We start from the raw sequence: 12,026 nt of genomic DNA on the forward strand, positions 1-12,026 counted from the left end.
GGTTAACCTTAGCAGATTCAATGGTCTTTTATATTTGAAAGAAACATGTCTCAATTTTTGTCCGGTCAATATAATAATATATTTGCTAGACACACTTTTTGTAACTAAAAAATAAGTTTTTAATCATTTATATCATTAGTGCTGCAGGACCTATTCACTTTTAAGGCACGATAGATGTGTAGCATCTGGATAATCAAGAGGTATAGAGGACAATATAATGTAAAATATTATATATGTTTATATAATATAATGCTACTTTACACGATTTTTATTACAGTACTAACATCTTGTCCCAGCAGTTACGTGGTCCAGTAAAGTCCCGCCTCTGCGTCTCCACAACCAATGAGCGCAGAGAAACCACCACTACTTCCTGTCCTTCACACAAACACATGTTTGCTAACAGCTAGCTGCGGTGACACAGAAAGTGGCAAATAAACGCCACCGAAAATGGTGCACCTGAGTAGGATTTGCCTCCGGAAGGTAAGAACTGCATCAGACCTGTATCATGGAGACAAACTATTGTTCAGCAAGAGGTTGTAACGCTTTATATTAGCAGCGAAGCTAACTGTCTGTGAAACAAGCTGCGCTGTAAGTGACTGACGTCTTCAATGATAAGCTAACAGTGCGCTACAGAGGAGGGCTGATGGGAAACAGATATGGTTACTGTTTTAGTATTTAGAGGCATTTAGTCCTTAAATCGTCGAGATTTTAATATTTAGATGTATATGGATAGAAAGAAATATTAGGTGTCTGCTTGACAAATGTAGTTCTGTTGACTTATTGTGTCCATTATTTCCAGTATGGAAACTTTGTGGACAACCTCCGTCTGTATGTCCGTGGAGGCAGCGGGGGCATGGGTTTGCCTCGTCTTGGAGGACAAGGTGGTCATGGGGGAGATGTTTGGGTGGTGGCGTCAAAGAACATGAGTTTAAAGAAGATCAAGGATAAATACCCACAGAAACGATTTGTAGGTGGATCAGGAGCCAATAGCAGGTTGGTTTCAACAAATTCAAAACCTTAATATTTGATCTTAAGGCTCATTTACTGACTTGAACATGCAGTCATTATCAGAGCTGTTTGAATCTGTCATCAGTGTCCGAGCTCTGAAAGGAGACAGAGGAAAGGACAGGGAGGTCTTTGCTCCTGTTGGTATCACTGTCACCAGTGATGATGGCAGAAAAATTGGTATGTGAAGAACCTTTAGTACCTCCCACAAATGAAAGTGGAGTGGCTCACCCACCTAAATTTGTTTCAACCATTTTTTAATCAGGTGAACTGAATGCTGAAGGTGACCGTGTGATGGTGGCTAAAGGAGGATCAGGAGGCTCCTTTTACTCTGCCTTTGAGCCCAGTAAAGGGCAGGCTAAACACATCAGGCTGGACCTGAAACTCATTGCTGACCTGGGCCTCGTAGGGTGAGAGCAGGAACATGTATAAACATACAGATGTCAGCTGATTTTTCTTCCTGTTTCTGTGAGTAAATGATGTTTTTGTTTCACCTTCAGGTTCCCAAATGCAGGAAAGTCCTCTCTGCTGACATCGTTATCTAATGCCACACCTCAGATTGCCAGCTATGCTTGTAAGCAAATACATTTTCTCACTTTTCATTTGTGATTCTGAGCAGATTGATCAAAGTGCTTATCTTTAATTCTGCTAAATCTAAATGATTTTTCCTTAATTTTCCACAGTCACAACGTTGAAGCCGGAGATTGGCAAATTGATGTATCCGGATTACAAGCAGGTATGAGAGGCATAATAGCTTTTGGTATATTGCTTCTTTTTAGTGCTCTCTTCATTTATCTGTGCTTTTATTTTGATAGATCTCTGTTGCTGACCTCCCAGGGTTAATTGAGGGGGCTCATGTGAACAAAGGCATGGGTCACAAGTTCCTCAAACATGTAGAAAGGACCAAGCAGCTGTTACTTGTGGTGTGTACACAAGCTGACAACTATTATGTCTGTGTGTGGTCGGAATGACCAGCTGGAAACGACCTCATGATGACTGACGGTCTGTGTTTCTCCTGACTGCAGGTTGATGTATGTGGTTTCCAGCTGGCAGCTAAAACACCTTTCAGGTCGGCCTTTGAAGCTGTGCAGCTCCTGACAAAGGTGAGAGTTAAGTTACATAAAAATGTCACAATCATAATCATGATTGACCATCCTCCTCTATCTCCTCTATAACTGTTACCTGAAGGAGCTGGAGTTGTATAAGGAGGAGCTGCTGTCAAAGCCTGCGTTACTGGCGGTGAATAAGATGGACCTGCCTGACGCCGAGGACAAACTAGCAGAGCTGAGGGAGCAGCTACAAAATCCAGAAGGTATGTGATTATTTTTTGTTACAGTAGTGGTTATTTCTTTTCTTATTTTGTCCTATATTATAACCACTTTGGTGGCAGCGCAGTTAGTCTTGACGCTCACATAATTTAACCAAACTTCACAGAAGGTCCATTCAAATTAAAGTTATTTATGAAGATTAACTAAAGATTGTACAACAAAAAAAATGGTGAGGCCTATATCTTTCTGGCAGGAAGAGGAAGTGAGGTCAAAGAGACTGTCCTCCTGCTTACCACACCCTCCAAGAGATGGCTCCTTCCTTTATCTGCTCAGTCCAACCTAAATTCATACTCAAAGAGAAAAGAAACGATAATTTTCTATAAATTAATCTTTGGCTCCTACAGTTACTATGTCATTAATTCAGCCTTTAGGATGCAATGATTAGAACAAATACCTGACAGCAGCAATGAATCATAGGCTAGAGTGATAAATTGTGTGTAGTTTTACTAAAGTAATAGATCACTGAACTGTAAAAAAAAAAACAGACTGCAGTTAATACAACTAAAATATCTTGTTTGAATGCATCCGATTTGTACTTTACACTGTATATCAGTTTGAAGCATCTACTTTAATAATTTGTTTAATTGTGTTTTGTTTCTGCTGTTTTTCACAGAGTTCTTTGATCTGCTGCCTAATGATATGATACCAAGGCGCTATTTGAACTTCAGACACATTGTCCCCGTTTCTGCTGTCACTGGGTTCGGTATAAACCATCTGAAGAGCTGCATCCGGCAGTCCCTTGACGAAGACGCAGTACTAGCTACTAAAACCATCCATCAAGAAAGGCTGCAGACGCTAAGGTCACAGCTCACATGATCATTTGAGAAAAACATGGCCGACATCTCATCCATCTGCAACAGAACTGCAGAGCAGCTGCATTGTACCAGCTTGGAGATGAATGTCACCCGTGACAACAAAACTGTGCAGCTTACAGTGGGCGACATTACAGCCAAATCATCGTGTTGAACTTTGAATGTTGGCCTGTTCATTCATGACATTTAAGACTGCTAAAACAATTTGAACTGTATATTTATATCATCTAAAAATGTACTGTGAGACAGTACAGACAGACCATTCTTTTTATAACAACCACACAGCATTGACCAGTAAATGTACCTTGCACAACATGACAGTTGTTGGTGCACTAAAACAGTTCAGTAGTTTGTGTTATTTGTATGAACAGCAACTCATGTTGTGCGAGGTAACATGTTTGTTTGTCAATTGATTGTGCTGGTTGTGAAGGGAGGGCAAAGTAAAGCAGTGACCACCATCTACTACAACCCGTCTTCATGTAAGTAGCAGTTACATGGGCCTGATGCTACAGAACAGGGTTTGTGTTGGATGGGTGCACATCAGGGTGTAAAACTGATTGTGTGTGTCTGTTGTCTACTACAAATGTCAGCACACAGATGTGTTGATGAAAGTTTTATTTTATATTAAATATATTACAATACTGAATGATTAAGAGGAGGAAAAAAATATGGGGATTGATTTTTGCATTGTCAGTCTGTACAGGCAAAATTAAATAAAAAAAATGACAAAATAGGTACATGTGGGATTTTTAAGGTTCCTGGAGCAGAGTAGTCTGGCAAGATGGGAGCACGTGGCTGAGACAGGGTGGATGACGCGCTCCGGTACACGAATACATTCAAGTCTCTGGCCAGACAGCTCATCTGTGGGGGGGACGTTTGCCAGAGTCCTCTTAGGATCGGTCAGCCGTGTGTGCAGGCAGATATGTTTGGAAGATTGAAAATCCCTGCAGCCTGCATCCTCAGTGGAGAGTCCTCAGAGCATTGTGCAATGCAATGTCCAGCTGTAGCACAGTGTTACCATGTCTAAGGTGATGTTCTCCTCAGGCTCCACTGGGCACACTGACTTTAAAAAGTCCAGAGCACAGACAGCAGCTCTGGTAGAAGGCAAATCATGAGCCCAAACCTTAAATCATACAGATCGGCATATGCCAAAGGAACAAGAGCTTCTATTGGCCACAATACAAATGTGTTAAAAAAAAACCTCATGTCTCCATTCAAACTCACACATAATTACAATAATGCACTTAATTACTGTTTGAATAGTTGCTGTACATAACGCTGAGAAAAAAGTGAACATTACAAAGGTACTTAATAAAAAAGGATACTAGTAGCAATATTAGTCTGATATTGTGAAGATCATATTACCTATACAGTCCTAATGCATACATGAATTACAAATGTAAAAGTGCCCACACTGGAACCAAAGCTAACCAACAGTAAAATGACAAATATGAGGCCTTGAGACAAGTTTCTACACAAGGTAGAGTCAAAACTGTACAAAGAACTTGCTGCTGGAGAGCGGGAGTTGTATCCAAGAAATTTACCCTAAGTAACTACACTGACATGACAAAAGCCACAGAAAGCCATCCCATTTCAAACCCTGCTTCCTGTCATGACAAACAGTATAGTCAGTGGTACACAAACCCACTAAGACAACAGTAATAGGTGAGGGATGGGGGGGGGGGGGCTTTCATGCTTATTTCCATTATGGTCTCACATACATCCTATTGGAGAAATGACTTAATTTGATATAGAACTGTCATGCTGTTGGTCTTCACAAGCTCAAACAGCAAGCACTGTACAGCATAGTTAATCATTTACAAGGCTAAATATCTCAAATCATCACAGCTAAATCCAAAATGCACATTTTTCAGTCTCAGGTCGAATCCACCTCCCTCCACATTCACGTGAACCGAGTCACTTAATACTGGTTTCAAACATCCAAATGTAAAATGCAGGGGAAACTAAACACATCATCATTACTGGGAAAAGTTCCACATGAATGACAAGTGGCACATCTATAACTACACCAAACACATCTTAGTCCATTCATTTCACTGGAGAATGGCACATGGAACTATTCAAATTTAGCTAAGTTAATACTCATCAAAACCCATCTCAGGAATGTGCCACAACATTACTGGACATCTGATGGATGGAAATAGTGCTTAGAGAATATAAAAGAAACACTTACATTCTGCTGTGGATGGAGAAATGTTTAGAGGTCACAGTCACAGAGGGGGAAATTCAAAAATAGAATGCAGAGTCTCTACATGTATCTACTGAGATCCGCTTCTGTCTACAACACAAAAAGAGAAGAGGCTTTTCTCTCCAATCATTTCGTCTTTCAAAATAAAAATTAAAAACATACTCTGTGTGTATTTCACTGTACATATTTACACACACACACACACAAACTGAGATTGAAGAGCAAGGTGGGGTCGGGTAGAGTTCATGTCATGGGATTCAACTAGTAATACAATATCAGGTTACCTGCAGTGGAGAGAAAGTAATGAGCCTATAAAGGTTGGAAAAAGAGAAAATAAAAATCACTGCCCTCCTCGCATGCTTTCCTTCCAGTGCTTCTTTTCAGTAGGAGGAGGTTGCTGATAAACAGGGCTGTCATGCATACAGGGTTGGAGTTTCTACAGTGATTCACGTGTGTCAGAACGGTCTGACAAAAACCCGGTGATGCAGTGTGTGATAATGATGGCCTGCTCCTTGCTCTGACTCAGACCGGGGGCAATGGTGTCAAAGTGACAGGAACCGAGTGAGGGAGGGTGTAATGAGGTGATAGGACGTGTGGGGGGGTTCAAAGCGGTGATCTTAAGGTTTTTCAGTCCCATTGGTGAGGCTTGAGCAGACAGGAACAGCTCAGTCTGAGCTCCAGCTGGTCTGGAGTGGATGTAGAGCTGGTTTCTTCACCGGCACTCCACATTATCCAGTAGAGATCCAATGAATGACGCCATCAGGTGTAGATGGTCTCGGAGATGCTGACTTGTTACACACTAACTCAAACACACCTCCTGTCCAGTGCGGGGGGGCTCTCTCTTGGTTTCTCTCTCTTTCTCTCTTTAGTTGCTTAGAGTCAATTTAGCTTTATTGTTGTGTTTTTCATTCATAGAAAAGGAGAGACAAGTGTAGCTCTTTAAGGTCTTTCTGCAGAGTGGGTCAGACAGCTGTTATATTGAGGTCTCCCACAGCTGGAGAGAGAAGAAGGGAAGAAAGCAGGGAGAAAAGTTAGAAAGAAAGAGACGTGTGACTGAACTGACGGCGTCTTATCAAGCAACAACCTCAGAGGCTCAGACTTGAAGTTGCAGTTCACACTGCAACCACTGGGGGCTGACTCCCATGTTCAAACATCGCAGCAGAAATATGCTTACAGCCGGGAACAGACAACAATTGTGGTTTCATTTGACCCCTTCTAGTGTCAACTGTACAGGGGGTGATTTTTTGTTGACTTGTTTTAATTATATTCAGACTTAAAATTACGCATAATTATAGTTGTGACCACTTGGAGTGACAGGCAGTTGGTGTTTCACAATGCGAATTTCCTGCTTTCGCGATCACCCACCTGCCTCAGCTCTACTTGCGATTTGTTACAGAGGTGTTCTGAAGATGCTGCATCAAGGTTTTGGTTTTGTTAAATACACCAGGACAGAATTTCTTGCATTTTGACACAGATCTTCAAATTGAATCAAGGATACACTAACTTAATTACTTCATTAAACTTTAAGGTGCAAATCCTATCGTCATCATGGCTGAATCTACTTACCCTGGCGCTCTGCCTGTTGGCTTTCCTCTGGTCGTCGGGGAGAGGCGGCATAGGGTACGGGTATCTCCTGCTAGATGCAATAGATCCTGTGGAGGACGTTGGGGACTTGGCGGGGGACAGTGTCCTGAGGAAAAGAGGTGGTGACATAATTATATCGCCTCCACTGTTGAAGGATTAAGTTGGCCAAAGACACAGATAAATAAACCAGGTTAGAGCCTGGAAGTTTAGCTAATGTTAGATCTGTGACTTTGGGCAACATCCTGCTTGAGCTGCTCTAATTATACAGTTTTCACCTTCCTAAAGTGAGAGGTTGCTCTTAAAAGCTCTTACTGCTGCTCACTAAATGCAAGCGACAGGTCATGTGTTAAAAAACAAACCGGTGCATCCGATGCTTTGCCTTTAAGAGTAACCTCTGAACACAGCGCTACACAGTTCCCAGCTGCAGTGTGGGCACAGACGTAGTTTCCTGTTACTCATATTCTTCAAAACACCACAGCACTTTCATCAAGTCAGCCACAATGTGCATAAATAACCTGTTAGCCACAGTGACAAGTGTTGTCTGTGTAAGCGGTGTGTCGTCAGGTTGGCAGGTTAGATCAGTGTTTAAATGTTGAGTGCTGGGAGCGAGTAAGTAGTATAACTGTGACTGAAGACCAGACTGGAGCTGGGTAAGAACAACATACTGAGATTCAGAGGGAGAGGACCTATTCAGTTAAACGGCCACAAACAGCCTGCCACATGTGCAGCAGCTGTTACACAGATCAGATCAGAAAGACCTGGAGAGAGTAGAGTGGATGGACGACTGGTTACAGAAGGAATTTTCCGACATAATAAAAATGATTCTGTTCTGAAAAACTTGATTATTTTTTCAAAGGTCTCATATGGTCCTCTTTATCTCTCTATTTCTATCTGTGCTTCAATGCTTCTCCTTCAGCAAATTCAAATATCCCCTGTTAAATAAATTACAATTTAAAAAGGAACTAGTGCTATTAAATGGAAATTGTTCTGTAACCAGGCTCTCTTAATACAAGATCTCAAGATCAGCATCTTGATGTGGCACACCTGTGAGGTGGGATGGATTATCTCAGCAAAGCAGAAGTGCTCACTATCACACATTTAGACAGATTTGTGAACAATGTTTGAGAGGAATGGTAATATTGTGTATCTGGAATGAAGTTTAGATCTTCAAGTCCATCTCATGAAACATGGGAGCAAAAACAAAAGTGTTGCGTTTATATTTTTGTTGAGTGTATAAAGCTCTATGTCTCTCTGTTCTTTCAGGCCTTACTTCAGTTGATGCTGTCACATGGGGAGGGTACAGAGTGTGCTCCTGGACACTGTGAAGGTCTATAGATTCCAGTGATTAATAATTTTGATTATCTATAGACCTTGGACACGATCAGAGGAGTCAGCCTACATAAAAGCAGCACAGTGATGATGTCACGGAGCAGCACCCTAAATGTTTGGTGCAGCAGTGACATCACACTGACGCAAAGACATGTGAGGTCCTAGGGAGCGAGGCGGGACCTGACGCACAAACACTTACTGACGGAACAACACTGACCATGCAGAGGTAACAAGAGACTGAGGAGGAGGGGGAGGGGGGGGGGGCAAAGAAGGGAATAAGGAGAAATTAAGAGTAACACGACTCTCTAGTAACACCAGCACAGGCAGAAAGAACCATTAATTCTTTTGCATCAATGCAATATAGCAGAAAATAAAATCTGCAAATTAAAATAGTAAAATTTAAAGCATAAAAATGTATTTTTTCATATTTTTGATGCTGTTTGGCCACCCCTTTTAAAAACCCCATGTTGCAACATGCCAGGTGTCAGTAACACTGTCACTACATTAAAGCATCTTCAGGGAAAAAGACTAAGACACTGTCGCTAATTCTTCACTACCAAACTGCAAATGAAACCAAAAGTGAGGGAGTTTAAGACAAGCGTGTGGGGTACAGGACATGGTCTGAGGTAATACCTAAGGTAAGGTCCTTGAGTGTTTTTATTCACATCTTCTACCCATTTAGTTACATCATAAAACTCTGTTTTGGAGCGAGGGGTTAAATACCTGTGGGAGGAGGAGGGGAGGAGGTGAGGTGGGCGGTGGGGATAAATGGACACAACACAAGGAGGGGGGAGAAAGAGAGAAAAGAAAAAGGACAGAAAAATCTCCAAAAATTAGCAAAGGTGTGGTTGGGAGAGAGAGGAAGAGGAGATATTTTAGGAAAGCAGAGCAGAGCAGAGCAGAGATATTCTGAACAAGATGCAATCAAGAAAATGGTGAGAAAATGGTGGTGGACAGACCTGCGTGTGGTTTCAGATGAAAACGGCACCATGAAAATCACAAACAACTGTGTAGTGTGTCACAGGCTCAGTCATCAGGCACATCATTCCAAGCAGTTAGCTTCTCGCCTCTCAGTCAGTCACATGCTCATAATGAGTGCAGGTGTGCTACAAGACCTACAAACACACCTGCACGCCAGGCTGGGAGGCAGCCCATGCACACTGCTCATTGTCCATTCACAGTCAACAAGCACATATGCAAATACTTTATCTGTTCGCAGCTAAGAGGACAGCCTCACAGGTCGGACAAGAGCTCAGAGTTCAAAGTGATTTGTGACTAACGAGGTTCAGAACAATTTGCATCACTATCTCTGAGACAAAATCTGAGAAAACATTCTTCCAGTTACAGCACATTTTTAAAGTACAAAGTCATAAGCACTCGGATATAAAGTCATCCTACTAGGGCATTTGGGTAACCAGTTATTAAGCTGTTTTGGTCTATTCCTACACAGGTGGAGACAAAATTACGCACGCCCTTGAAAATGTCATTTTTATCCACATTCTGTTTGATGGAGCAAACATTTTCAAATAAGTTCAAAATTATGATGAAAGTTGTGCATATGATATTCACTTAAGTGCTTGCTTTTGTGGGAAATGTTGACATCAAAATCTAATTTAAAGAATAATGGCAGCTTTATCCTTTAAAAGAGTTTGTTTCCCACAGAATGTCTGTTTATCTGCAGATCATGTGTAAACTGTTTTCGACTCCCCATAAGGAACTTACTCTGTGGAGTTAGAGCGTGCACGGAACTTCTTTCCTTTCAGTTTCTTACGATTTCCGCTTAGGTTTCCTGGAGAGAATTATAAACACACTTTGAATACAGGAATATCAGGATGATACAATGCAGAACACGTGTGAAAACAAACACAGTGCATTTCTGATGTGCAGGAGAAGCTGCTCCCTCTGATGTACTGTATCAGTAGGGATTTACGTTACCTTGCCATGAGTTACTCCTCGGTCGCCCATTTTCACAGATGTCGGAGATGTGTTTGGCATCTGGAATCCTCTCACTCCATGAGTGGGACAGGCCGTTAGATCTACACCACATACACACAAAACAGTTCATAAATGTCCCTCTTTAAATGCCATAAAGATGGAGAAAAGAGAAAGGCTAAGGCGAAGGAAGGAGATGAGCCATGATAAACTATCATGACAGATAAACAACTCTACATTTCCAAAATGTTCACATATTTGGACATTTTAGAAATTTAGAAAGCCGTGATAGTAACAAAGCATGATATGAACACATACTGAGCTCATCTTCACACACATACACCCAGCTGTGCACAAATGAATGAGTGATGATGGGATGGCACACCTGAAGCCAAACACTGAGATGTTCTGAGAAATGGATGGGATGGAGGGAGTGAAGGACAGGGTGCAAATCTGCAGGTGCGACAGGCAGGCTGACCTCTTCTTGGAGCTGCAGCCGGAGTTTGTGCTGACGCCTGGAGGCATGTCACTGTAAAATGAATCTGCATCTCCAGGCTTTGTGACATAATCACCTGGGGGCATTTGTCTGCAAATACAGGATAACATGTAGGATGCTAGATAACAGGAAAAGAGACAGTCAGACAGTATTTTTTTAAAAAAGTGAGCAAACCGGCAGAATCTTCGATGAACCTCTGACTCAACATAGCGTCTCTGCTTGTAGCTCCTGAAAAAATAAATCATACAGTCCATCAGTCCATTTATCTTTTAGCACATTATTACGCATCACGCACGATACTCACTTGTAGCACCAGGCTGTAACAGCCAGTATCAGGGCGAGGAAGAGGATGGAGCCTGCAATGGCCCCGATGATGATGTTGGTAGTGGTGATACCTGAGACAGAGACAGAGGCAGAGAGGAGAGTGGGAGGCCAAATGTGTGTTAATTGGGTGGTGTGTGTCTCTTGTATCCTGAGCCATGTACACACATGGGAATACACAAGCCACAAAACACGGCAGCAAAACACAAAAACACTGAACAATAAGCAGGAAAGGTTTAAAAGGAAAACCGAGAACCACCAAACTGCTGTTACCCTCCAGCACTACTCTCAGAGGAACGTTCCATTCAGGATGACAATAAAAAAACTGTTTATGTTTAAAATCAAAGAGGTTTTAAGAGGTTTTAATTAACTGACTGGGGTGAAGCTGGTGTGAAAGAGGAAATGACATCAAAGGACAGGACAAACACAATGAAAAGGGAACTCAAATCTGACCTCAAGTCACTCCGTCAAAGACATCAGCCTGTCGACAAAGAATGAGTGTGAAAATAATGACAAACAAAAAGAGTGACATGCATGGTTTTAGTAAATACAAATACAGCTGGTTATATTCAGCAGACACGAGCAAACACAGACGCTAAAAACAACAGAAATGCAACAAACAAAGAAAAAACAAAAAAAAGGTTGATACAGAAAATCTGAGGGCTGGAGGTCAAGGAGAGCGATAAAATGATAGAAAACATTAAAAAGTGAGTAGTACAGTGATGGAGAGCAGACCTGAATGTTGACAGGGAGGAGAGGCATGAACAGGGGAGGGAAATCTCTACCTGAAACAGACGCAGTGGGTCCCACTACCAGATAACTGAAAGGAGACTTGGAGCTACAGTCCTCTCCTGTCCAGCCCAGGTAACACACACACTTCAGCTCATTACTGCACACCTACGGAAAGCAAATAGAAAATATCTATTTTGTTGTCTCAGAGAGAAACAATTATAGCAATTAAACTTGTGGTCAGGAAAACTTAAGGTGTTGCTTTACATATATATAATGAT

General features: G+C 41.8%; 2 protein-coding genes across 4 annotated transcripts in view; one reads left to right on the top strand and one right to left on the bottom strand.

The window, feature by feature from the left end:
• Positions 1 to 358: 358 nt before the first annotated feature.
• On the top strand, positions 359 to 3,791 carry gtpbp10 (GTP-binding protein 10 (putative)). The gene is made up of 10 exons (XM_028424725.1): positions 359 to 480; positions 800 to 993; positions 1,094 to 1,185; positions 1,271 to 1,415; positions 1,506 to 1,579; positions 1,689 to 1,741; positions 1,821 to 1,928; positions 2,031 to 2,108; positions 2,194 to 2,317; positions 2,947 to 3,791. Exons 1-10 carry the CDS (start codon positions 448 to 450, stop codon positions 3,147 to 3,149), a joined length of 1,104 nt encoding a protein of 367 aa, XP_028280526.1. The 5' UTR covers positions 359 to 447; the 3' UTR covers positions 3,150 to 3,791.
• adam22 (ADAM metallopeptidase domain 22) overlaps positions 3,753 to 12,026 on the bottom strand; it is a 46,900-nt gene continuing 38,626 nt past the window's right edge. Inside the window, exons 24-31 of one of the 3 annotated variants that reach the window (XM_028424722.1) lie at positions 11,802 to 11,913; positions 11,000 to 11,090; positions 10,870 to 10,923; positions 10,678 to 10,785; positions 10,203 to 10,303; positions 9,990 to 10,056; positions 6,921 to 7,044; positions 3,753 to 6,348 (exon numbers count right to left, since the gene is read on the bottom strand). In XM_028424722.1, the coding sequence (XP_028280523.1) occupies positions 6,328 to 6,348; positions 6,921 to 7,044; positions 9,990 to 10,056; positions 10,203 to 10,303; positions 10,678 to 10,785; positions 10,870 to 10,923; positions 11,000 to 11,090; positions 11,802 to 11,913 (678 nt within the window). In that variant the 3' untranslated portion in view covers positions 3,753 to 6,327. Of the gene's footprint in view, positions 6,349 to 6,920; positions 7,045 to 9,985; positions 10,057 to 10,202; positions 10,304 to 10,584; positions 10,786 to 10,869; positions 10,924 to 10,999; positions 11,091 to 11,801; positions 11,914 to 12,026 lie in introns of those variants that run through there. The other 2 variants (XM_028424721.1, XM_028424723.1) reach the window with 2 other exon arrangements.

This window comes from Parambassis ranga, chromosome 16 (genome assembly GCF_900634625.1).
Source record: "Parambassis ranga chromosome 16, fParRan2.1, whole genome shotgun sequence".
Lineage (NCBI taxonomy): Eukaryota > Metazoa > Chordata > Actinopteri > Ambassidae > Parambassis > Parambassis ranga.